Genomic DNA, 27,997 nt, shown 5'->3' on the forward strand with positions numbered 1-27,997 from the left:
CTGTAATATGCCATATATATAGGCATATTATATTATAATAGGCCATAATTTAGGAATAAACCCTAGTAGCAAGAATTTGTAAAGTTAGCTCTCAATATGGTTGTCTTCTGTCAGAACTCTGGTGCCCACAGATGAATAAATCACCAGTTAGGATTCTGACTAATCAGCTACTGGTCTGACTTCCACCAAGGCCAACCTTTGAACTGCGTGTTCTCTGTATTGTGTTTGTTGCTGTGACCTCACCTGAATTACTATTTCAGTGTATAAAGTCCATTTTCAGGCATTAAACAAAGTGCAGGCACACAGCACAACGTTTTCTCCAGACAGCTGAGCTCTCCAAGCAGTATGGGGGCAATTATCAGAGCCGTAGTGCTTTGTCTGGCACTTAGTATAGTAGCTAATGCAGACGATGTAACTCAGAATAGTACAAACACTGTAATTCCTCCTGAAGATTCCTCATCAGACTGGGGCCTTGGAACAGTACGGGATGGATTTGAAGCAGTCAATGGGTATTTTGATTCCTTTTTGGAACTCCTTGGTGGAAGAAATGGAGTTTGTCAATACAAGTGCCGCTATGGTAAGTGTTATTTAACTATAGCCTACAAATAATAAGTTAAGAAAGTATATAGTAAACCTACAAAACTTGCCCAAATATATATACGTAAAATCCACAAAAATTCATGTACAATCAAATAATATGCTTTATTGGAAACGTTTTTTGCACAGAACACATAATTGATAAATCCCACAAATACACAATAGATAAATTAAAATAAATTAATGGGGGAACATCCTGGATGACATCCAATCTCTACAACTAAATACTAGATAGTAGCAATTATGTAAATATGTATATATAAGATGGTAACTGTTGTATGGCTATACAACAAACCAGCCGGATTAAATATAAAATATAAATAAGGTTACCCGTGGCATATATGTAACACATATAGTGTATATAAATCAAAATTATATACACCGCTTCCGACGGCTACAAATTATATACACCGCTACACTGCATCCGGCGGCTGACTGCGGGAGGTGACGGGTGGGATCTGGAGCGGCGTGGCACAGCAAGCGCCATATAATTGTGGCTAGTACATCAGGAGATGTAGAGGAGGCCGTAGGAAGGCATCAACCCAGCAGCACAACTGCTACCTCCACCTTTGTGCAAGGAGGAGCAGGAGGAGTACTGCCAGAGCCCTGCAAAATTACCTCCAGCAGGCCACAAATGTGCATGTGTCCACTCAAACGGTCAGAAACAGACTCCATGGGGGTGGTATGAGGGCCCGACATCCACAAGTGGGGGTTGTGCTTACAGCCCAACACCGTGCAGGATGTTTGGCATTTGCCAGAGAACACCAAGATTGGCAAATTTGCCTCTGGCACCCTGTGCTCTTCAGGTTCATACTGAGCACATGTGACAGACTTTACGGAGTCTTGAGATGCCGTGGAGAACGTTCTGCTGCCTGCAACATCCTCCAGCATGACCGGTTTGGCGGTAATGGTGTGGGGTGGCATTTCTTTGGGGGGGGCTGCACAGCCCTCCATGTGCTTGCCAGAGGTAGCCTGACTGCCATTAGGTACCGAGATGAGATCCTCAGACACCTTGTGAGACCATATGCATATGCGGTTGGCCCTGGGTCCCTCTTAATGCAAGACAATGCTAGACCTCGTGGCTGGAGTGTGTCAGCAGTTCCTGCAAGAGGAAGGCATTGATGCTATAGACTGGCCCGCCCGTTCCCCAGACCTGAATCTGATTGAGCACATCTGCGAAATCATGTCTCGCTCCATCCACCAACAGACTGTCCAGGAAATGGCACCACAAACTGTTGCACCACAGACTGTCCAGGAGTTGGCAGATGCTTTAGTCCAGGTCTGGGAGGACATCCCTCAGGAGACCATCCCCCACCTCATCAGGAGCATTCTCAGGCATTGTAGGGAGGTCATATGGGCACATGGAGGCCACGCACACACTACTGAGCCTCATTTTGACTTGTTTTAAGGACATTACATCAAAGTTGGATCAGCCTGTAGTGTGGTTTTCCACTTTGATTTTGAGTTTGACTCCATATCCAAAGAGGAAATACGATTAGTTCATTCATTCAGATCTAGGATGTGTTTTCTTTCTTTTTTAAGCAGTGTACGTCAGAAAGTCAAAATTGATTTACTGAACAAATAGTAGAAGCAAAAAGTAGTTTGAATGTTTCTGGGTCATAAATTGGGAGCACTGGAAATTGGGCACCAGTGAACTAAGTCTCCATGTAAGTCTCCATACTGCAATGTATATGTACATCACATTCTCTAAAGGATTCCAGTACAGAAAGATTACAGACTGAGTAAGACGTAAGCAGGCTGTGTTCACACATTGCTCTTTTTATTTAATAGTGTACCCGGTTAGTTTTTTGCCTTTCTCCATAAATATTCAATATGCACCAGAAAGGGTGCACAAAGATTATCTCATTATACTATTCCTCTTCCACTGTTTGAAAAGGTGGTTTAAAGAGTAAACTTTTGATATTATATTTCTTATGAAAAGTTAAGCCTATATGCCATATACCTTCATTAATTAAAATCATTATTTCCATCACTTTTTTCTACTGTTTAAAAAGTGGCCACTAGGGGGTCTCTCTTCTATAGTGTTCAGCAGGCCCCGCATAGCCTCCGCATGAAGTGTGGGTGGGTTGGGACATGAGTGCGGCTCTGCTCATCTCTCGCTCCCTGCCTGTCAAGCATGCAGGCGGGAGCTAGCGTTGTGCATGCCGTGCACAGGGCTCTCTGAACACAGAGATATCCAAGGCCCCCCTGCCACTTGTCCCCGCCCCTCAGAAAAGCTTTGCCCAGCCGTCAGCGCTCACTGCAGCTTAGTGCAGCTCTGATGGTCCTATGTGACAGAGTGTGGCATAGTTATCTGACCTTGTATTACTCAATGTAAGTATATAGTATGGCACAGTTATCTGCTCCGATCGAGGTCTTATATTACTCAATGTAAGTATATAGTGTCTGCCGTGCTGTGATTGGCTCCCTGTTCTATGCTCACTCCCGAGCATAGAACAGGGAAGGGCGGAAGCGTTACTCGGCAGGCTTCAGGTGACATCACGCCTGCCGGGTAACGCCCTCATGCAGCAGAAAAAGCTCACAGGAAGTGAGCAGATTTTATAAAGCCATAATAATGGGCGAAATTAAAAAAGAAAAAGTGCAGTGGACTCAGGATGAAGAAGGGAACACACAAAGAAGAAAATAATCCCACTTTACTTAGGTACTCTTTAAAAAATTATGCTGGAATTTATTCTGGAAGTGATTATTTTATAACTTTGGTGAATACTTAGGTATAAGACAGAAGATGAGAGATGTAGAAGGGTGATGTGACTATCTGACTGAACAGGGGCTAGATGATTCTGATGACAGCCCTATACCTTCAGAAAGGTAGCTGTTACGCCGAGCGCTCCGGGTCCCTGCTCCTCCCGCGGAGCGCTCGCAGCGTTCCTCTGTCTGCAGTGCCCCGGTCAGACCCGCTGACCGGGAGCGCTGCACTGACACTGCCGGCGGGGATGCGATTCGCATAGCGGGACGCGCCCGCTCGTGAATCGCATCCCAAGTCACTCACCTGTCCCGGCCCCCGGCTGTCATGTCCTGGCGCGCGTGGCTCCGCTCCTTAGGGCGCGTGCGCGCCAGCTCTCTAAGATTTAAAGGGCCAGTGGTGCACCAATGATCAGTGCCTGGCCCAATCAACTTAATCAGCTTCCACCTGCTCCCTGGCTATATTACCTCACTTCCCCTGCACTTCCCTGACGGATCTTGTTGCCTTGTGCCAGTGAAAGCATTTAGTGTTGTCCAAAGCCTGTGTTCCAGATCTTCTGCTATCCACATTGACTACGAACCTTGCCGCCTGCCCCGACCTTCTGCTACGTCTGACCTTGCCTCTGTCTAGTCCTTCTATCCCACGCCTTCTCAGCAGTCAGCGAGGTTGAGCCGTTGCCGGTGGATACGACCTGGTTGCTACCGCCGCAGCAAGACCATCCCGCTTTGCGGCGGGCTCTGGGGAAAACCAGTAGCAACTTAGAACCGGTCCACCGACACGGTCCACGCCAATCCCTCGCTGACACAGAGGATCCACATCCAGCCTGCCGAATCGTGACAGTAGATCCGGCCATGGATCCCGCTGAGGTGCCGCTGCCAAGTCTCGCTGACCTATCCACGGTGGTCGCCCAGCAATCGCAGCAAATTGACCAACAAGGACAGCAGCTGTCGCAGTTGACCGCCACGTTACAGCAACTTCTGCCACTGCTACATCAGCAACCATCTCCTCCGCCAGCTCCTGCACCTTCTCCGCAGCGAGTGGCCGCTCCTAGCCTCCGCTTGTCCCTGCCGGACAAATTTGATGGGGACTCCCGACTTTGCCATGGCTTCTTGTCTCAATGTTCCCTACATATGGAGATGTTGTCGGACCAATTTCCTACAGAACGGTCTAAGGTGGCGTTCGTAGTGAGTCTTCTTTCTGGAAAGGCCTTGTCTTGGGCCACACCGCTCTGGGACCGCAATGATCCTGCCACAGCCACAGTCCAGTTCTTCTTCGCTGAAGTCCGTAGTGTCTTCGAAGAACCAGCCCGAGCTTCTTCTGCTGAGACTGCCCTGCTGAACCTGGTCCAGGGTAATTCTTCAGTAGGCGAGTACGCCATCCAATTTCGTACTCTTGCTTCCGAATTATCTTGGAATAACGAGGCTCTCTGTGCGACCTTTAAAAAAGGCCTATCCAGTAACATCGAGGAGAGATTCCTGCCAACCTGCAAGAACTTATCCATTTGGCCACCCGCATTGACATGCCTTTTTCTGAGAGACACCAGGAGCTCCGCCAGGAAAAAGACCTTGATCTCTGGGCACCTCTCCCACAGTATCCTTTGCAATCTACCCCTGTGCCTCCCGCCGAGGAGGCTATGCAAGTGGATCGGTCTCGCCTGACCCATGAAGAGAGGACTCGCCGTAGGGAAAAAAATCTATGTCTGTACTGCGCCAGTACCGAACATTTCTTGGTGGATTGCCCTATTCGTCCTCCACGTCTAGGAAACGCACGCACGCACCCAGCTCACGTGGGTGTGGCGTCCCTTGGTACGAAGTCTGCTTCTCCACGTTTCACTGTGCCCGTGCGGATTTCTCCTTCTGCCAACTCCTCCTTCTCAGCCGTGGCCTGCTTGTACTCTGGTGCTTCTGGAAATTTTATTCTGGACTCTTTGGTAAATAAGTTCTTCATCCCGGTGTCCCGTCTCGTCAAGCCGCTCTACATTTCTTCGGTCAACGGAGTGAAGTTGGACTGTACTGTGCGTTACCGCACAGAACCCCTCTTAATGTGCATTGGACCCCATCACGTAAAGATTGAATTGTTCGTCCTTCCCAACTGTACCTCTGAAGTCCTCCTCGGTCTGCCATGGCTCCAGCATCATTCTCCCACCCTTGACTGGACCACCGGGGAGATCAAGAATTGGGGCCCTGCTTGCCGCAAGAAATGCCTCACGTCTCCTCCCAGTCCCGTCAGGCAAGCCTCAGTGCCTCCTCCTACGCCTGGTCTCCCCAAAGCCTATCAGCACTATGCTTTGCCTCCTCATAGCCCCCATCCTGGTAACACTCTGCCCCATGCCAAGCTTCACCCTCTGCCCTCCCTCCCCATTCCCACTCCTGCTGAACTGTCTGCCTTTGATGGGGAAACCCTACAAACGCTCCCAGTGTTCTCGTCCCACGTGAAGCAATTGCCGGACAAAAAAAGGGGGAGACCTAAGGGGGGGGGGGGGGTACTGTTACGCCGAGCGCTTCGGGTCCCTGCTCCTCCCCGGAGCGCTCACGGCGTTCCTCTCTCTGCAGTGCCCCGGTCAGACCCGCTGTCCCGGCCCCCGGCTGTCATGTCCTGGCGCGCGCGGCTCCGCTCATTAGGGTGCGCGCGCGCCAGCTCTCTAAGATTTAAAGGGCCAGTGCACCAATGATTGGTGCCTGGCCCAATCAGCTTAATTAGCTTCCACCTGCTCCTTGGCTATATTACCTCACTTCCCCTGCACTTCCCTGCCGGATCTTGTTGCCTTGTGCCAGTGAAAGTGTTTAGTGTTGTCCAAAGCCTGTGTTCCAGATCTTCTGCTATCCACATTGACTACGAACCTTGCCGCCTGCCCCAACCTTCTGCTACATCTGACCTTGCCTCTGTCTAGTCCTTCTGTCCCACGCCTTCTCAGCAGTCAGCGAGGTTGAGCCGTTGCCGGTGGATACGACCTGGTTGCTACTGCCGCAGCAAGACCATCCCGCTTTGCGGCGGGCTCTGGGGAAAACCAGTAGCAACTTAGAACCGGTCCACGCCAATCCCTCGCTGACACAGAGGATCCACATCCAGCCTGCCGAATCATGACAGTAGCCATATGCATATGATAGCTCATACAGCCAACACTTAGCCCTCCTCATCACCTTATATATGAACACTCATTTATGTATTCTGAAAGGAGAGAAAGCTACTGCCAGATTCATCTTTTCCTTCCAGACACCTCTGTCAGAAAATGATCTCCCATAGAACAAAAGGTTTCAGTAGGTGAACACCCCCGACCCTTCTCTTTTCCCAACATCATCTATCAGGAGAGAGTCAAAAAGGCCCACATACACATTGCATGGTTGGCTAAAATTTGTGTTGCACTGACTTTTCTGTAACCCCTTGTCTATTAATACTAAATTACTCATAGGCTTTATGTTCCAGAGGAAGTTGTGGAGTTCTTTCTAATCTGTCCACAGTGCTCTCTGCTGCCATGCATGTCCATGTCAGGATTTTCTATGGGGATTTGCTACTACTCTGGGCAGTTCTTGACATGAACAGAGGTGGCAGCAAAGAGCAGTGAGGTCGGACTGGAAAAAAATGATACAACTTCCTGTGGAAGCATATAGCAGTTAAAAAGTACTGCAAGGCTTAAGATTTCTAAATATAAGTAATTTACAAATCTGTATAAATTTCTGGCATCGGTTGATTTACAATTTTTTTTCCTTAGTACCCCTTTAAGGGTGCATTCACACCACAATTCTTTCATACGGTGACAGATCTGGCTGGGAGATGTAAAATCCAGGCACTCCTGTACCCCATCTGGACCCAGCCCATATCTAATTCATTTGAATGAACTGACCGAAATCACATAGTGACTCCGTTCGGCTCTTTTTTGCCCCGTAGCCGGTTTTGTGACCAGACTGAAAACGGTAGTATACTACGGTTTTCAGTCTTGGAACAAATCCGAATATGACGCAAAAATGAGCCAACCAGAGTCACTATCTTACTCTAGTTGGCTCATTCAAAGGACCATTTATAAAATTAGCCAGAAATGGCAATAAACCATAACGGAAATTGATGCATTTCAGTCACAGAGTTATATGCTGCTAATCCCTTTAGGTTCTGTTGTAGCAGGGTCCACGGATAAATGTCTAGCTGGACAGCCCAATAATGATGCATTTTGCGTAATTTCAGTTAAACACAAATTTTAAATAAGTAATGGAATGTAAAATATAAAGCTGTAAACCTCCAGTACTATCTCTCAGTAAATACCAGAATGTAAACACCAGAAAAAAATTAAGCAAATAGTCATTGACTGGTATTTGCTAAGACACTTGCCTTATCTGAGACTCAGAATTAAAAATGTGTCTCTCCTTGACCCTAATTTTGGTATAACTAAATTCTGTATGTTAATTTTCCCTTAGTCTCCTCAGCAGCACAATGTGGGGTGTCTCTGCCCCTGTGAGCTAAAATAGGACTGGGATTTTTTAATCAAATTAAACAAATTATAGGGACCTCCCCTCTCCTTGACTATACAATACCCCCTTCACATCAGGACAGTGAGTAAATTATAAAGTAAAAAATAATAAGGGAGTGAAGCTTGTGCTGCTTAGGAGAGGGAAAACAAATTAAAGGGGTTCTCCGGTGCTTAAACATCTTATCCCCTATCCAAAGGATAGGGGATAAGATGCCTGATCGTGGGAGTCCCGCCGCTGGGGACCCCCGGGATCATGCACGCGGCACCCCGTTTGTAATCAGTCCCCGGAGCCTCCCGCCCTGTAGTCGCCGGTAATCAGTCCCGGAGCGAACACACTCTGGGGACTGATTACAAACGGGGTGCCCCAGCGGCGGGACTCCCGCGATCAGGCATCTTATCCCCTATCCTTTGGATAGGGGATAAGATGTTTAAGCACCGGAGAACCCCTTTATCATACAAAATGTTGTCTTCCCTGTCGTCCCTCAGCTGAACAATTTGGGGATTTAGCAAGAATAACCCCTAGGGAGAGCTCTCCTGCCTTGCAAAATTTTGAATGGTATTAGCAAAAATAGTTTCACTAGACAAGAAGGTATCAACTCTATAGTGCTTTAAGAAGGTTAAAGGTGAACTCCAGGTTGTAGACTGGCAAATATATTCTACAGGGACAGAATTACGTTCTGCCCAAGAGGCAGAAATAGACCTCGTGGAGTGTGCTCTAGTGAACTCCGGTGCAGTCAAACCTTTAGAAATAAGTATACAACCTACAAAATAGGACCACTGCATGTGAGTGGATACATAGAATAATAAAGATTATTAATTCTTGAATGATCTGGAAATGGATGGTTTAGATGCCTTAGCACCTTTCTTTCACCCCTTATGTAAAATAAGAAGGTTCTCAGATTTTCGGAAGGATTTAGTTCTTTCTAAATAGATCCTTAAACATCTTACCAGGTATAGGGTAGCAAAGTCCTTTTGAGAAGATCCAGGCTCAGGAGAAAACTGTGGAAGAGAAATCACTTGATTAATGTTTGCAAAAGAGGCAACTTTAGGCAGAAAGGATGGGAGAAATCTCAAATGGACTTTGTCAGGCAGAAATAAGAAGTAAGGTTCGACTGAAGCTAAAGCTTGGAGCTCACTAACCCTCTTGGCAGTAGTAATGGCCAATAATAAAACCTGTTTAAGAGTTAGGAACCTAAGTTCCACCTCCTCTAAAGGTTCAAAGGGTTGAGCACAAAGTTGTTGCAGGACTAACGCCAAATTCCATGGAGCAACAGTCTTCACAGATCTTGGACAAATCCTAGTGATGGCCTTAATAAAATACTTTACAACCAGCTCTTGAGTGAGACATCTATGGAGGGATGCTGATAAGGCTACTAACTGGACTTTGAGAGAGTCCCTTTTCAAATCCATCTTGCAAAAATTCTAGAATTGATGGAATAGAAGGAGAAGAGGGGTCATCTTGGCATCACACCATCTGTGGAGAATTCTTCTAATTCTGGCATAAGTCCTGTTAGTCGCCTCACTCCTAGAGTGAGATAGCATCTCGAGTATATGTCCAAAAACCCTCTGGCTTTCAATAAGGACCTATCAACCTCCATGCAGTCAGGCTGAATGTTCTGAGGTTGTGGCAGAGCTGTGTGCCCTGAGACACCAGGTTCTGCTTGGTGGAAAGTCTTCAATAGATTCTTCTGCTCATCTGGATGAGCTGTGAGAACCTGGATCTCTTTGGTCAGAATGGAATGATCACAATTACTGAGGCCTGATCCTGTCTGATCTTCATCAATACCCCTGGTATCATGGAAGTTGGCAGAAAAATGTAAGCCAGGTTGAAATTTCAAGGAATTGTCATGGCATTTATCCAAGAGGGTTTGTCCGCCGGATATAGCGAGCAGAATCTCTCTAGTTTGCGATTAGCTCTTGTGCCCATCAGATCTACTTCTGGGAGACCCCAAAGATCTACAAGCTGAAGGAATACTTCTTGATTCAAACCCCATTCTCCAGGTATTGTCAAATCTCTGCTCAAGCAATCTGCAATGACATTCTGGACCCCCTTTATGTGGACAGCAGATAACCTGAGTATCCGAGTTTCTGCCCAACGGAAGATTTTTGCTACCTCCTGAAGTAACAGAACTGATCTTGTTCCCCCCTGTTTGTTTATATAATAAACTGCTGACATTTTTTCTATTCTCACCTTGACAGCTTCTCCCAGAAGAAGGGGGGCAAAATGCAGAAGCGCATAGTAAATAGCTCTTAGTTCTTTGATATTGGATGAGAGAAGAAGTTCTTCTGGTTTCCATTTCCCAGCCACCTTTCTTCCCAGCAGATGGGCTCCCCAACCAGACCCTGAGGCATCTGTTGTAAATACTAACTATGGAGGTTCTATAAGCGACATCCTGTAGTGGGGAACAGCCCACCAACTCAGGGATCTGCAAAAAGCAGGAGAGAGTCTGAGTAGAGAGTCTAGGGAGGAAATCCTTCTGTCCCAGGTGTGTAGAATCTCTGTTTGTAGTGGCCTCATGTGCCAGAGTGCCCACGGGACAGCTTCTGCTGAGGAGGATAGGACATCTAAGCATCTCATGAGAGTTCTCAAAGAAACTTGGCAAGGAACCCGAAGAAATTGGTATCCCTTGGATATCCTGTCTTTCCTCGCTGGAGATAGATAAATCTTTATGTTGTGGGAGTCTAGACAGAATCCCAAGAAGGTTATTACTCCGACCGGAGTTAGGTAAGATTTCTCTAGATTAATTACCCATTCTAGCCTGTGAAGTAAGTCCTGAGTCAGGCTGGTGTGAAGGTGGAGTTCTTCCTGTGACCTGGCTAAAATGAGCCAGTCGTCTAGATAGGGGATTATCCTGATACCCTGAATCCTGAGGACTACCATCATGGAAGAGACCACTTTTGTAAAGACAAATGGGGCGGTTGAGATCCCAAAGGGAATAACACAAAATTGGAGATGGTGAAGAACTCCCCTGATGAACACTGCAATCCGCAGGAATCTTCTGTGGTTCTGGCAGATGGGTATATGGAAGTATGCATCTTTGAGATCCCAAGACGCAAGGTAGTCGTCTTTCTGTAGGATCGTTTTGACAGACTTTTCTTTACAATTAATCTGTTTAGATATCTGACATCTATCATGAGTCTCCATTTTCCTCCTGGCTTGGGTACAAAAAACACAGGAGAGTATACACCTTTGCCTTTTTCAGCTAGGGGAACAGGTTCTACAGAAGCATTTCTTCATCTTCAGAAGTGGATGATTTAGTCTCATCCACAATCCTAAATTCTTCATCAGAATGGACAATAGAGGGAGTCTCGCCCCGTCTAGGCCTCTTGCTTGCGGGAGGGGCTATAGCTAAGGAATCCTTTAACTCCTTAATAGACCCAAACACGAACTCTTTAACCCAAACAAACATGTCTTGCATGGATGTTTCCAGATTGGGTGGTAGTCTGGGACGCAAGAAGAGCAAATAGGGTAATCTGATCCGTCTGGTAATGGAACTTTACAAGATGTACATTCCAGATGTCTGCGCTTATGGGTAGACTTTCCATGAGGCTCTCTACATCCACCAGACCCTCCAGATTCCATAGAAGACATCTAAGGAAAAATTATATATAGAAAAAAAATCAAGTATTAAGTATAGCAGAGTAAAAGTAAGGGAACCCTTGAAAAGAAGACGTACATTAATAGAGATGATCAGCTCTTAAAGCAAAAAGTAGGTAGCAAAACTGAATGCAAGCAACAGAAAACCACTTAGTAGTATAGGCTCCAAGAGACTGAGCCAGAGTAAAAGGGGGGTTTAAATAGATGCCAAATTAGTGTCAAATAATTAGGCCCTGCCCACTTCCAGGTAACGGGCTTACTATTTTAATTCCTAAAAATAGAGAAAGAAAAAAACAGTCCTGCAGACCCCAATCCATCACCGTTGCGGCCCAAGGAAGAAAAAACTTCCGGTGACTTCACCGGAAGTGATGTGCCGCGGCTCTCAGCCCTCGCGTCTAGGCTCTGGCAAGATGGCGCATCTCCGGAAGTGATGCGCAAGCCTCCGAGCTCCAGCCCGCGACCTCCGGACCACTGGAAGAGGGCGCCCTGCACGGGGCTTCGCACGGAAAAAAGATCCTAAAGAGAAAGACAAGGTGATACTGTGGAAAGGGGCAGCTCAGGAGCATCCATGCTCATATCTGGACAGAAAAAAACTCACTGTCCTGATGTGAAGGGGGTATTTTATAGTCAAGGAGTGTGGAGGTCCCTATGATTTCTTTAATTTCATTAAATAATCCTGATCCTATTTTAGCCCACAGGAGCGGAGACACCCCACATTGTGCTGCTGAGGGATGACAGGGAATAGACAATTGCATTCCTAGTAACTCCCCAACATAATGCTTTTATTTGAATCACTCCCTCTAATTTTGGGTCTGATCGAAAGGGCTTAGAAAAAAAGAGATACATTTGTAAGACAAAAACCTTAAAATTTCCCAATGGTCTATATTTTATTATTAAATCTAAGAAAGCTCCTTCTAAAATTGGTAAAGGGAAGAATTCCATTAGGCCCAGATGTGTAGAACAGAAAAAGGTTTCAAGTTCTACTTTACACTGTAATTTCAGCCTGAAAATCTGATGCAAGAGGCAGTAATAAGGTCATTTATAAGAAAGCACCTAAGGTTTCGGATACCAAGCACCCTCTCTTGGATTAGATGCATCTATTTAATTGAATTATTTTTAGTACTCATCAATTCCCAATAAACTCTTTGTTGCCCTAAGGGTCTAATCACACGGGTGGACTTTTCGCACCAATTCCGTTTCTGCTTCCTTGGGTGGTTTCTGGCTTGTGCAGATCTTGTGTGGAATTGGTGTGGAATTGGTGCAGAATTGATGCAGAAATTCAGAAGTGTGGAATCCCATAGTCTATTGGGCTTTCATTTGAGGCGGAAATTCTGCCCGTGGGAATAGACGCTAAGGGGGAGATTTATCAAAACCTGTGCAAAGGATAAGTTGCCCAGCTGCTCATAGCAACCTACCAGATTGCCTCTTTCATTTTGCAGAGGCCTTGTTAAAAATGAAAGAAGCAATTGGTTGCTATGGGCAACTTTTCCTCTGGACAGGTTTTGATAAATCTCCCTTAAGAGTGCTCTTACACAGTGCTGTTTTAAAGGGGTACTCCGATGGAAAACTTATTTTTTTTAAATGAACTGGTGCCAGAAAGTTAAACAGATGTGTAAATTACTTCTATTTAAAAATCTTAATCCTTCCAGTACTTATTAGCAGCTGTATGCTACAGAGGAAATTCTTTTCTTTTTTAATTTCTTTTCTGTCTTGTCCACAGTGCTCTCTGCTGACATCTCTGTCCGTGTCAGGAACTGTCCAGAGCAGCATAGGTTTGCAATGGGGATTTTCTCCTGCTCTGGACAGTTACTGATATGGGCATCAGGTGTCAGCAGAGAACACGGTGGACAAGACAAAAAAGAAATTCAAAAAGAAATGAATTTCCTCTGTAGCATACAGCTGCTAATAAGTACTGGAAGGACAAATATTTTTTAATAGAAGTAATTTAAAAATCTGTTTAACTTTCTGGCACCAGCTGATTTAAAAAAGTGTTTTCCACCGGAGTACCCCTTTAAAGCAAAAAACAGAAGTGTATCACAATGAATTGAAAATAAAGAACAGATGCTACTTCTACTCATTTTTGAATTCACTTCTGGTGTGAAATGGATTTTAAAAAGATAAAGTAGAAGTTGCACTGGTTCATTATTTTATCTAATTCATTAAGATCCACACTTGGTTTTGGCTTTAAAACTGCACCTCAAACCCCAAACAAAGCTGCACTGTGTGGGTTCACACTACGTTTTCTCCCATACGGGAGCGCATACGGCAGGGGGAGCTAAAACCTCGCGCTCCCGTATGCCTTCGTATGCGCTCCCGTATGTCATTCATTTCAATGAGCCGGCCGGAGTGAAACGTTCGGTCCGGTCGGCTCATTTTTGCGCCGTATGCGCTTTTACAACCGGACCTCAAACCGTGGTTGACCACAGTTTTAGGTCCGGTTGTAAAAGCGCATACGGCGCAAAAATGAGCCGACCGGACCGAACGTTTCACTCCGGCCGGCTCATTGAAATGAATGACATACGGGAGCGCATACGAAGGCATACGGGAGCGCGAGGTTTTAGCTCCCCCCTGCCATATGCGCTCCCGTATGGGAGAAAACGTAGTGTGAACCCAGCCTTAGAGTATGCTTAAACTGTGATACCAGTCAAAAATGAGGCTTTGGTTTATTGAGTAACATGTAAAATATTTAGTGTTCAACAGGTCAGCTTTCTTATAACTGATACACCTGGTCACCTGCATAAAGAAAATCCTCATTGGAAGTATTCTTTTAGGGTATGTTTACATGTACACAGATTTGATGCACAGGATTTTCTGCTGCAGATTTCAATGTAAACTAAATGACTGAGCACAGCTTCTAATCTGCAGTTACAAATCCTGCACATCAAATCTGTACAGGATCCTGTATGTGTGAACGTACCCTTAACACACTTAACAAGGTAGATAGTGATATCAATATCTGTGTGTTATGCCACGCCCCCTCCCATAGACTTGTATTTAGGGGGCGGGGTGTGACATCACGAGGAGCAGAGCCATTACATCACGATACTCCAGCCACTGTATTGTGAGTCATCAGCCACGGAGCAAACTTAGCTCCGTCCAGCTGATGACTCGGGGGCTGCAGGAGAGGTCGCGGAGGTCCCCAGCGGTGGGACCCCCGTGATCAGACATCTTATCCCCTCTTCATGCATAGGGGTAAGATTTCTAGGGGCGGAGTACCCCTTTAAGCAAGTTCCACATTTCCCAGTAAATTGTATAAGCTTCAAGGAAACCTATCATATTGCAAATACAGTATGATCTGCAGGCAGCATGTTATAGAGCATGAGGAGTAGATTTATATATAGTTTTGTGGAAAAGTTTCAGGATAACTTGTTTTTTATTACCGTAATGTAAATCTCTACTCATTTTGAGATAAGTCATGTGGGCAGTCCTACTCAATGATTGACAGGTGTCCCCAATTACAGAATAGAACCACACACTTAACTACTTAGCCCAGATTGAGCAGAGCCTTACATGGATAAATGAACTAATATTGTAAATCTTTTTCCACAAAACTATAAATCATTCTGTTCAGCTCCTCCTACTTTCAGATTGGACTGCATTCTCAATGTGACAGGTTCCCTTTAAGCCACTAAGATAGCATAGATTTTACACCTAACTTAACCAAGAAAGTACACAAAATAAAAACTCAGAATTGGCCCAGCTCCCGAGACCTCTATGACTTTAGAATGAGTAAAGAAATTAAGCGGATCCCTCCAGGGAACAAACCAGGATAGAGGCAGCGCACAGGACTTCAAAGGTAAAATGGTTTATTTACCCGGCATGCAACGCGTTTCGCTGGATAACCAGCTTCATCAGACATGCCTGATGAAGCTGGTTATCCAGCGAAACGCGTTGCATGCCGGGTAAATAAACCATTTTACCTTTGAAGTCCTGTGCGCTGCCTCTATCCTGGTTTGTTCCCTGGAGGGATCCGCTTAATTTCTTCGCCTGTGTGTCCAGGAGCAGCTGCCGCTCTTCGCCCGTTGCAGGGTCACTTCACGCCTTCACCATAGTTGTACTTGGTCGCAGTAAAACTAGACTTGGTGAGCAAGTTTTCTTGTCTATTATCTTTCTTTTACATTACGCTATCACACTAGGAGCGCTCTCCTTGTCTGTCTATTTAGAATGAGTAGGGAGACAGTGCAGCCCTAACCAAACCCAACTGGATCAGAACAGTAAGTTTTGTCTATTCCAATTCAAAATTCAAAGCAGGGGTCCGGAGAAATAGGTAGACATCAAAGTCCAGGCAATGGTAGTACAGGCTTCAGGAACACAAACGCCAATAATTTAATCTGGCACCCTCAGGCAGCGTGGAACACTAGCTTGAGCCCTGATGGCCCGTCGTCTCAATCTGCAATACATAAGGTGTCACTCTGGTGCTATGGCTGCCAGCTCAGCGGGACTGGTTAGCCTCTTGCAGCCATAGCACCAGAGCTTCTGTATCGCAGAGTGAGGAAGACCAGTGATGCTGCTGGATAGGGGTTAGTTCCTCATACCAAACCTTAATTTTACAGTCCAAATGTCATGATTATTATTATTTTATTAATGGATTTTTACAGCTTTTAGTATTATATTATAACTATCATTAAAAAAAAAACCTTTGACATGTCACAGATCTTAGTACTAGGACCCCAACCAATCAGGAGAATGAGCAAGGGTAAGAACGTAGTAGCGTGCTTTACTCCCTCGGGGATCTTTCTCTCTCTGCCCCATAGACTAATGGAATAGCAAAACAAAGATCGCAAACTTATCCCCACTCCTGATCATTGGGAGTCTAAGCACTGATGGGGATATTTATTAATGTTGCCTGTACAATGCTGTTTTTCCTGACAGAATTTGATGTGCTTATTTTGGCTGTTGTGCATCAAATTTACTATGAAGGTGCAAATATTTGCAGCTTTTGGTTTCAGCCTTCTGATTTTGCTGGCTCCAGACACAATGAAAATCTTGCCTAGACATGGAATTAATTTGTTGCTTGTTTAGAGACAATAATCCTTTTTATGTGCCCTTTTGCCAAAAGGCAGAAATAGTAAATATCGTCCACCACTTTGGGAAGTATCCATTGCTGTATTTCACAGGCAGTTAAAAAAAAAAGGTATATATTAAAAAGGCGCAACAAAAAGGCGCATTAACACACTGCGCTCAAAGATGCGTCTTTTTGCCGCTACAAAAACAGTATAAACACAATAGTTAATGTCCCCTCGAGATCCCAACTGATCAAACCATGTAACAAGTTTTTTTTAAATGACAGTAAGACTTTAAACTCATTGGGAGCTTAATTAATCTATACCCAGTGAGCTCCACCATTGGTAACAGTTTCAAGGCAAGTAGAGTAAGCAGTTCAGTTAGGCCTCCTTCTATCTTGGTAGTCACATGTCCTTTGGTGAATACTCCACTGAACTAAGTAAGAGATACAGTATAATACAAAGGCAATGCATGTACTCAGTTCCATAAAATGGAGAGCAAAATGCTCTAAACCAGTGTCAGGGTTCTATTCCCTTAAATATGTTTACAGGACCCCTTCAAATACAAGACCAGCCAGCAATGTAGGATGGGGCAATTCTAAAGGTTTCCCGGTAGGGGGAAATTTTTGTCAGAAGTTTCTCCATGATAAAAGGGTTGGAATTTACTTTCATAGACAAAAAATGTCATTATAAAATAAAGGCCTTGTCTACAGATAACAGAATGTAAAGCTGGCAAAAGATATGAAGAGATATGACAGATTCAACAATGAACAATACACTTCGCTTTCACTGTAAAGGTCAATCCTTTTCATCTATCATCAAACATATCTTTTCCTGTAAGAACATGTAGACCTTTACTAGTGATTACATTTATAAAAACATCTCTAACCAGCTCCAGATAGGAAAGGTCAGACAATTCTGTAGAACAAGCACCGCGATCTATTTGGTAAAAGTAGTTGCAAAATGGGTGACAAACACAGTCATGGCTGTAAATGTTGGCACCCCTGAAATTTCTCAAGAAAATGAAGTATTTCTCACAGAAAAGGATTGCAGTAACACATGTTTTGCTATACACATGTTTATTCCCTTTTTGTGTATTGGAACTAAACCAAAAAAAGGAGGAAGAAAAGCAAATTGGACATAATGTCACAGCAAACTCCAAAAATGGGCTGGACAAAATTATTGGCACCCATTCAAAATTGTGGAAAAATAATATTGTTTCAAGCATGTGATGCTCCTTTAAACTCACCTGGGGCAATTAACAGGTGTGGTCAATATAAAAATCCCACCTGAAAGCAGATAAAAAGGAGAGAAGGTCACTTAGTTTTTGTATTGTGTGTCTGTGTGTGCAACACTAAGCATGGACAACAGAAAGAGAAGAAGAGAACTGTCTGAGGACTTGAGAACCAAAATTGTGGAAAAATATCAACAATCTCAAGGTTACAACAAGTCCATCTCAAGAGATCTAGATTTGCCTTTGTCCACAGTGTGCAACATTATCAAGAAGTTTGCAGCCCATGGCACTGTAGCTAATCTCCCTGGGCATGGTAGAAAGAGAAAAATTGATGAAAGGTGTCAACACAGTATAGTCCGGATGGTGGATAAGCAGCCCCAAACAAGTTCCAAAGATATTCAAGATGTTCTGCAGGCTCAGGGAGCATCAGTGTCAACGCAAACTATCTGTTGACATTTAAATGAAATGAAACGCTATGGCAGGAGACCCAGGAGGACCCCACTGCTGATACAGAGACATAAAAAAACAAGACAATGTTTTGCCCAAATGAACTTGAGTAAGCTAAAATCCTTCTGGGAAACTGTCTTGTGGACAGATAAGACCAAGATAGAACTTTTTGGTAAAGCTCATCATTCTACTGGTTAACGAAAACGGAATGAGGCCTACAAAGAAAAGAACACAGTACCTACAGTGAAATATCGTGGAGGTTCAATGATGTTTTGGAGTTGTTTTGCGGCCTCTGGCACTGGGTGCCTTGAATGTGTGTAAGGCATCATGAAATCGGAGGATTATCAATGGATTTTGGGTCGCACTGTACAGCCCAGTGTCAGAAAGCTGGGTTTGCGTCCGAGATCTTGGGTCTTCCAGCAGGACAATGGCCCCGAACATACGTCAAAAGGGGCACCAGAAATGGATGGCAACAAAGCGCTGGAGAGTTCTGAAGTGGCAGCAATGAGTCCAGATCTAAATCCAATTGAACACCTGTGGAGAGATCTTAAATTTGCTGTTGGGAAATGGCGCCTTCCAATTAGAGAGATCTTGAGCAGTTTGCAAAGGAAGATGGTCCAACATTCAGGCTGAGAGGTGTAAGAAGCTTATTGATTGTTAAAGGAAGCGACTGATTTCAGTTATTTTTTCTAAATGGTGTGCAACCAAATATTAAGTTAAGGGTGCTAATCATTTTGTCCAGTTTCTCCATTTTTGGAGTTGTGTGACATTGTGGGAGATTTATCAAAACTTGTCAAAGGAAAAGTTGACCAGTTGCCCATAGCAACCAATCAGATCACTTCTTTCATTTTTCAGAGGCCTTGTTAAAAATGAAAGAAGCGATCTGATTGGTTGCTATGGGCAACTGGTCAACTTTTCCTCTGCACAGGTTTTGATAAATCTCCCCCATTATGTCCAATTTGCTTTTTTTTTCTCCTGTTTTTGGTTTAGTTCCAATACACACAAAGGGAATAAACATGTGTATAGCAAAACATATGTTACTGCAATCCTTTGCAATTCCTAAAATTTTAGGGGTGATAACATTTATGGGCATGACTGTATATTGGACTTTAGATGATTCGATAGTGAATGTTTCATGTTCATACAAAGTTTCTTTTGAATTTCTTCAAGGTAAAGCTCCGCTTCCCCGACCAGACTACAAGCCTCCAGAACCCAATGGCTGCAGCTCCTATTTCCTTGGTCTCAAGGTACCAGAGAGTGTATGTACTACTAACATCTATTCAAGTAGACACAATTGTTAACATTATTAAACATTAAGATGGCCATCATGCCCCCTCCAATAGACTTGCATTTAGGGGGCACGGCCGTAATGTCACACGCCTCCGGCGCTGCTGCCGACACTCCAAACGAACTCCGGGTGCAGCAGGGAGATCGCGGGGGTCCTTTGGATAGAGGATAAGATGTCTAGGGGCAGAGTACTCCTTTAAGGTTTCTAAGTAACCAGGTTTCTAATTCCTGTTACCTATGTCAGCCCTGCTTTTGCTGGGTCTGGCTATAATTCTCCTGCTTATTAAAGCTGCCAGCTTCAGATTTCTGGGGCAAAAGGCACCTTCTGATGATGTCAGACCAGAAAGTAGAGGTTCTTTTGTATGCCTTGTGAGTTTCTAGCTATACTGATTCCAATTCCATCACGGAAATGATTTTCTAATGCTGCCTACATTTTCCACATATCTGGCTTTGCAGAGAGTCAGGGTGGAGTCTCATCACTGCACATGGTGATCTAATAATCTGGAAGTGGGTTAGGGTAAGTTCACATTGTGTGAAATTTTGATGTCTTTTCTTATTTAAAGTCTTTTTTTTTAGAGAAATATTGCTATTAGGTTAAAGTGATTTAACCTATCATCACAACCGAGGTGTTTTATGAAGATTTGAAGTTTTCAGGTTATATTCACATGTTGCATTTTTACAGCTTTTTCGTGGTGTTTTGTACCACATTGTGCCTTGTGTTTTTCTGCAGGTCCATTTAAAGGGGTATTCCAGGCCAAATCTTTTTTTTATGTATCAACTGGCTTTGGAAAGTTAAACAGATTTGTAAATTACTACTATTAAAAAATCTTAATCCTTCCAATAGTTATTAGCTTCTGAAGTTGAGTTGTTGTTTTCTGTCTAACTGCTCTCTGATGACTCACGTCCCGGGAGCTGTGCAGTTCCTATGGGGATATTCTCCCATCATGCACAGCTCCCGGGACGTGACATCATCATTGAGCAGTTAGACAGAAAACTTCAGAAGCTAATAACTATTGGAAGGATTAAGATTTTTTAATAGAAGTAATTTACAAATCTGTTTAACTTTCCGGAGCCAGTTGACATATATAAAAAAAAGTTTTGCCTGGAATACCCCTTTAATTTAATTAGAAGAAGCCGGCTCGGCTTCGAAACACATTGTACATTTATTCTTTTGTTAAATTTTATACATGTTGGCATAGCACGCCTTATCATTTGGCAGTGCCCGATCATGCTCCTTGATTTGGAGTGTGGAGTTGGAGTTTTGCCATTTAATTTAATGTAACAGTTGCAAAAATGTCAATATTATATCCGCTGCTTGTAAACTTAGCGTTAATGTGATAACTTGCATTGTGAGGGATTGCAGACAATAAACAAAAATGATTTGCCAAACCATTATTATGCAGGTACGGCTTCATTAATAAATAATCTGACAATCTCTGTGCCATTTGGTATTTTATAAATAACCCAATTTGTGCTTCCCTGTAACAAAGTCACCTTTGCAGTTTCAGCATTACATAATTATATATCCCTCATGAATATTCATAGCAGAAATGGGAGATTCCGTAACATTTTCTGTGTGGTCTGTACTCATAGGTTATAGAAATTGCTGAGCAAAACGAAATGCGGCAGGATCAAGCATTCAGGCATAAATATTTGTTGTGAGCAAATACTGTGTGCCGGCAATATAGTGCCACTCTGCTGACTGCACACACTTGTTTATTAGCCTCCGTATGCAGGTGTTGTCTGCAGAATAATTCAATGAATCCTAGACGCAGTGAAAGGAAAAAGGAAATTCTACATACAAACAGTGGTACTGCAGATCCCCTCCAATGTCACTCTTACACCAAACCTTCCAAAAAGTAGAAGATATTTATTTGACCCTCCCTGAGTTTGTTACACTAAGTTTATATAGCTGAAGTAGGTGATGTCCAGCTCCCTTCCCAAGCCCGTAGCGCCCGGACTGGCGTGGGCAACGCCTGGATATGTAAGTACAATTACAGAGGAATGTCCAGCGCAGATAGATGCAGAACGGTGCCCTTTATTGCAATAAAACTTCAGTACATGTAAGACATGGACACCGTTGACGCGTTTTGGCCCTGGCGTCGGGCCTTAAGGCCCGACGCCAGGGCCGAAGCGCGTCACCGGTGTCCGTGTCTTACATGTACTGAAGTTTTATTGCAATAAAGAGCACCGTTCTGCATCTATCTGCACTGGACATTCCTCTGTAATTAAAGGGGTACTCCGCCCCAAGACATCTTATCCCCTATCCAAAGGATAGGGAATAAAATGTTAGATCGCGGGGTCCCACTGCTGGGGACCCCGGGGATCGCTGCTGCAGCACCCCGCTATCGTTACTGCACAGAGCGAGATCGCTCTGCACGTAATGATGGGCAATACAGGGGCCGGAGCATCGTGATGTCACGGCCCGCCCCCGTCAATACAAGTCTATGGGAGGAGGCGTGGCGGTCGTCACACCCCTGCCATAGACTTGCATTAAGGGGACGGGCCGTCATGAGGGGTGGAGCCATGACGTCACGCTGCTCCGGCCCCTGTATCGCCCGTCATTACACACAGAGCGAACTCGCTCTGTGCAGTAATGATGGCGGGGTGCCGCAGCGGCAATCCCCGGGGTCCCCAGCAGCGGGACCGCAGCGATCTGACATCTCATCCCCTATCCTTTGGATAGGGGATAAGATGCCAGGGGCGGAGTACCCCTTTAAGGCCCGACGCCAGGGCCGGAACGCGTCACCAGTGTCCATGTCTTACATGTACTGAAGTTTTATTGCAATAAAGAGCACCGTTCTGCATCTATCTGCGCTGGACATTCCTCTGTAATTGTACTAAGTTTATATAGCATTATACACAGAAATATACAATCTTATCAGAATTCTTAAATCAACCACCCCAAAAAACTTTTTATTTTGGTCACAGACAGCCAAGACTCTACCACCTAGCCTCAGGGCTCAGTTCAACTAAGGGCCTATTCACACTACGCATTTTCTGAGCAGAATTCTGGTGAATTTACGGTGTGGCAGCCTCCTTATATTTTCAATGGGATTCTGCTGCATCATTAACACAACGGAATGTTCTGTGGTGGAACGTCCGCCGTGGAAATTTCGAATCCCAGAAAGAGTTAAATGGGCACTGTCATTAAAAATTTTTTTTGCTATTGCACTCCTTATGGCAAATAAAACATATTTGTAATGTACCATACTTTGTTTAAAAAAAAGATTTCTATGTTTTATTTGTGTTTAACCCCTTAAGGATGTTTTTTTTCCTCCTTGCCTTCTAAAAATCATAACTCACATCCACAGACTAGTATGAGGGCTTGTTTTTTGCGTGACCAGTTGTTCTTTGACAACACTCACTTTACCATTAAATGTATGGCGCAACCAAAAAAATACTATTTTTGTGGGGAAATGGATAAGAACGCAATTTTGCTAATTTTGGAAGGTTTCGTTTTAACGCTGTACAATTTACGGCAAAATAGACCTGTTTTCTTTATTCTGTAGGTCAATATGATTAAAATGATACCCCATGATTATATACTTTTCTATTATTATACCGCTTAAAAAAAATCGAAAACTTTTTAACCAAATCAGTACGTTTAAAATCCCTTTATTTTGCTGACCTATAGCTTTTTCATTTTTCCGTATAAGCTGCGGTATTAGGGCTCATTTTTTGCGCCGTGATCCGTAAATTTTTTAGATACCACATTTGCATATATAAAACTTTTAATACATTTTTTTATACATTTTATTTGGAATAAAATGTTATATAAAAGCAATTTTTGACTTTTTTTTTTACGTTCACGCCGTTCACCGTACGGGATAATTAACTATATATTTTAATAGTTTGGATATTTACACACGCGGAGATACCATATATGTTTATAAAAATAATTTTTTTACACTTTTTGGGGGTAAAATGGGGAAAAACTGACAATTTTCATTTTTATTCAGGGAGGGGATTTTTCAAATTTGTTTGCTTTTAATTTTAACTTTTATTTTTACACTTTAATAGTCTCCATAGGGGACTATTTATAGCAATCATTCGATTGTTAATACTGTTTACTCCTATGCATAGGACATAGCACTGATCAGTGTTATCGGTCATCTTCTGCTCTGGTCTGCTCGACCTCTGTCTGCCGTTCTGGATGATCGGATTTCCATGGTAGCTCTGCGGGCAATCAAATCATCCATTTTAGTGACTGCACTGCCGCAGATTCCGTGATCTGTATTGATCACGGCCTCTGAGGAGTTAATGGCGGACATCCGCGCGATCGCGGATGTTGGCCATTACTGGCGAGTTCCTGGCTGCTATCAGCAGCCAGGACCTGCCGAGCATGGCTCCGATGCTCGCAGTTATGTATAGGACGTAAATGTACGTCCTGGTGCGTTAAGTACCACCTCACCAGGATGTACATTTACATCCTGCGTCGTTAAGGGGATAAAAAAGCTGCCACTAGGTGTCTCCCTACTTGTCCAGAGCACATTTCCCCCCTCTTGCACAGACTTTGGACTCCTGCTGGCCTGTAGCCAGGGACCCGCCGGTAATGGCGGACATAAGCGATCACGCCGATGTCCGGCATTAACCCCTCAGATGTCGTGATCAATACAGATCATGGCATCTGCGGAAGTGTAGCACTTAATATGGATGATTGGATCCCGCAACACTGCCGCGGGGATCTGATCATCTGTAACGGCGGCCGGAGGTCCCCTCACCTTCCTCCGGCCGTCTCCTGGGGTCTTCTGTTCTGGTCTGAGATTGAGCAGACCAGAGCAGAAGGTGACGTTAATACTGATCAGTGCTTTGTCCTATGCATAGCACTAAACAGTATTAACAATCAAATCATTGCTATAAATAGTCCCCTATGGGGACTATTAAAGGGGTACTCTGGTGCTAAGACATCTTATCCTCTATCCAAAGACATCTTATCCCTTGTCATGCCCCCTCCCATAGGCTTGCATTGAGGGGGCAGAGCGTGACGTCACACAGGGTCGGAACCGTGACTTCACAATACTCCGGCCCCGTGATCGGCAGTCATCAGACCCGGAGCAGCGAGAAAGATCACGGGGGTCCCCAGCGGCGGGACCCCCGCGATCAGGCATCTTATCCTCTATACTTTGGATAGGGGATAAGATGTCTTAGTGCCGGAGTACCCCTATAAAGTGTAACATTTTTTTTTACAAAATGTAAAAGTAAAAATGTGAAAAATTCCCTCCCCCCCAAAAAAGTAAAATGTCCGTTTCTCCCATTTTACCCTCAAAAAGCGTAAAAAAAAATTAATAAACATATATGGTATTGCTGTGTCCGTATATGTCCAAACTTTTAAAATATAATGTTAATTATCTTGTATAGTGAACGGCGTAAACGTAAAAAAAAGAAAAAGTCCAAAATTGCTGCTTTTTTGTCACATCATATTCCAAAAAAATTTATAAAAAATGTATTAAAAGTTTTATATATGCAAATAGGGTATCAATAAAAAGTACAAATTACGGCGCAAAAAATTAGCCCTCATACTGCCGCTTATATGAAAAAATTATAGGTGGTCAAAATAGAGGGATTTCAAACATAATAATTTGGTTAAAAAAAATTGAGATTTTTTTTAAGCGGTACAATAATCGAAAAATATGTAATCATGGGTATCATTTTAATCGTATTGACCGACAGAAAAAAGAAAACGTAATTTTTATCGTAAATTGTACAGCGTGAAAACGAAACCTTCCAAAATTAGCTATATTCTGGTGTTCTTTTCAATTTCGCCACACAAATAGTATTTTTTGGTTGTGCCATACATTTTATGGTAAAATGAGTGATATCATTACAAAAGATAACTGGTCGTGCAAATGACAAGCCCTCATACTCTTCTGAAGATGAAAATACAAAAGAGTTCTGATTTTTAGAAGAAGAGGAGGGAAAAATGAAAATGCAAAAATAAAATTGGTCTGGTCCTTAACCCCTTAAGGACTCAGGGTTTTTCCGTTTTTGCACTTTCGTTTTTTCCTCCTTACCTTTTAAAAATCATAACCCTTTCAATTTTCCACCTAAAAATCCATATTATGGCTTATTTTTTGCGTCGCCAATTCTACTTTGCAGTGACATTAGTCATTTTACCCAAAAATGCACGGCGATACAGAAAAAAAATTAATTGTGCAACAAAATCGAAAAAAAAATGCCATTTTGTAACTTTTGGGGGCTTCCGTTTCTACGCAGTGCATATTTCGGTAAAAATGACACCTTATTATTATTCTGTAGGTCCATACGGTTAAAATGATACCCTACTTATATAGGTTTGATTTTGTCGCACTTCAGGAAAAAATCATAACTACATGCAGGAAAATTTATACAATTAAAAATGTCATCTTCTGACCCCTATAACTTTTTTATTTTTCCACGTACAGGGCAGTATGAGGACTCATTTTTTGCACCGTGATCTGAAGTTTTTATCGGTATGATTTTTGTTTTGATCGGACTTTTTGATCACTTTTTATTCATTTTTTAATGTTATAAAAAGTGACCAAAATACGCTTTTTTGGACTTTGGAATTTTTTTGCGCGTACGCCATTGACCGTACGGCTTAATTAATTATATATTTTTATAGTTTGGACATTTACGCACGCGGCGATACCACATATGTTTATTAAATTTTTTTTTTACACTGTTTTATTTTTTTTTATGGGAAAAGGGGGGTGATTCAAACTTTTATTAGGGAAGGGGTTAAATGGCCTTTATTAACACTTTTTTTTTACTTTTTTTTTGCAGTGTTTATAGGTCCCATAGGGACCTATAACACTGCACACACTGATCTCTCATCCTGATCACAGGCGTGTATTAACACGCCTGTGATCAGCATTATCGGCGCTTGACTGCTCCTGCCTGGATCTCAGGCACGGAGCAGTCATTCGTCGATCGGACACCGAGGAGGCAGGTAAGAGCCCTCCCGGTGTCCGATCAGCTGTTCGGGACGCCGCGATTTCACCGCGGCGGTTCCGAACAGCCCGACTGAGCAGCCGGGATACTTTCAGTTTCACTTTAGAAGCGGCGGTCAGCTTTGACCGCCGCTTCTAAAGGGTTAATACCGCACATCGCCGCGATCGGCGATGTGTGGTATTAGCCGCGGGTCCCGGCCGTTGATTAGCGCCGGGACCGACGCGATATGATGCGGGATCGCGGCGCGATCCCGCTTCATATCACGGGAGCCGGCGCAGGACGTAAATATACCTCCTGCGTCGTTAAGGGGTTAAAGGAGTATTCCAGGCAAAAACTTTTTTTTTATATAACAACTGGCTCTGGAAAGTTAAACAGATTTGTAAATTACTTCTTTTAAAAAATCTTAATCCTTCCAATAGTTATTAGCTTCTGAAGTTTTCTGTCTAACTGCTCAATGATGATGTCACATCCTGGGAGCTGTGCATGATGGGAGAATATCCCTTGCATGATGGGAAAATATCCCCATAGGAGCTGGACAGCTCCCGGGATGTGAATCATCAGAAAGTAGTTAGACAGAAAACAGCAACTCAACTTCACAAGCTAATAACTATTGGAAGGATTAAGATTTTTTTAATAGAAGTAATTTACAAATCTGTTTAACTTTCCGGAGTCAGTTGATATATAAAAAAAAGATTTTGCCTGGAATACCCCTTTAAGGCCAAAATGGGCTTGGTCCTTAAAGGGTTAAAGGGGTAATCCAGTGGAAATTAAAAAAAATAAACTGGTGCCAGAAACTTAAACAGTTAAATCATTATAAATAATACAGAAAAAAAGGGTGGCACCTAATGGTAAATAGAGTGCAAAAAATATTTAAATGGAAATATCCAGGAATGTTGATAAATAATCAGTGTTCCTAATACACATGATAGTGACAATCCATTGTTAAAACTTGCTCCATGTGTTACGGTGGTGCCAGGACACAGGTAAGTAGTTTACACAATGTATGTAAAAAAGGAATAAGTCCGGCAACTCACCGTTGATACGCTGACTGCTGCGAGGCTCAAATCATATTCATGAGGCGGAGATCAGTGTGGGAGACTCAGGAGGCAATTAACCGGTTGATTTCGTGCAAAAGCACTTCATCCGGCCTCTAAATTACGTAATTGCAACCCCACTTATATATTCGGGTCGAACTTGATCACATGACCCGGTCCATATAATAGAATGAAAAAATATAAACTTTATTAGAATGTGCAAAAAATAGCAAAATAGTGCACTCGTATAAAAATACTATTGAACAAAGGATATATCGCTTAAAAATGTAGCGATTATGGTATATTAATAAAAGGAGAGAGATCTACTTTCTCATTTAAACCTGCCGGCCCTTGTGCTCCAAGGCGGATAATCCATTTAGCCTCCGCCCTGATCAGCATCGCGTCACGGTCTCCACCGTTCTCAGGTATTTTAACCCTCTCTAGACCACCAAATTTCAAATGATCCGTCACATTGTTATGACACTCTTGCATATGTGATATCAGGCGGGTTGTACCTCTGCCAGTTCTTATTGTATAAAGATACTCACGGAATCTTGTATTCATTTGTCTTTCCAATATAGAATTTTCCGCATTCGCATACAATATAGTATACCACATATGATGATTTGCAGGTTATCAACTCTGGAATTTTATGCACATATCCACCTAGCGTGATTATTTCAGTAGCTGCATTAAATCTG

At 43.4% G+C, this 27,997-nt stretch overlaps 1 protein-coding gene across 2 annotated transcripts in view; it reads left to right on the plus strand.

Moving 5' to 3' along the window:
* The first annotated feature begins 303 nt into the window (after positions 1–303).
* PLA2G12B (phospholipase A2 group XIIB) overlaps positions 304–27,997 on the plus strand; it is a 50,936-nt gene continuing 23,242 nt past the window's right edge. Inside the window, exons 1-2 of one of the 2 annotated variants that reach the window (XM_056529610.1) lie at positions 304–577; positions 19,213–19,301. In XM_056529610.1, the coding sequence (XP_056385585.1) occupies positions 346–577; positions 19,213–19,301 (321 nt within the window). In that variant the 5' untranslated portion in view covers positions 304–345. The remainder of the gene's footprint in view (positions 578–19,212; positions 19,302–27,997) is intronic. The other variant, XM_056529611.1, reaches the window with a different exon arrangement.

Source organism: Hyla sarda, chromosome 7, assembly GCF_029499605.1.
Source record: "Hyla sarda isolate aHylSar1 chromosome 7, aHylSar1.hap1, whole genome shotgun sequence".
Lineage (NCBI taxonomy): Eukaryota > Metazoa > Chordata > Amphibia > Anura > Hylidae > Hyla > Hyla sarda.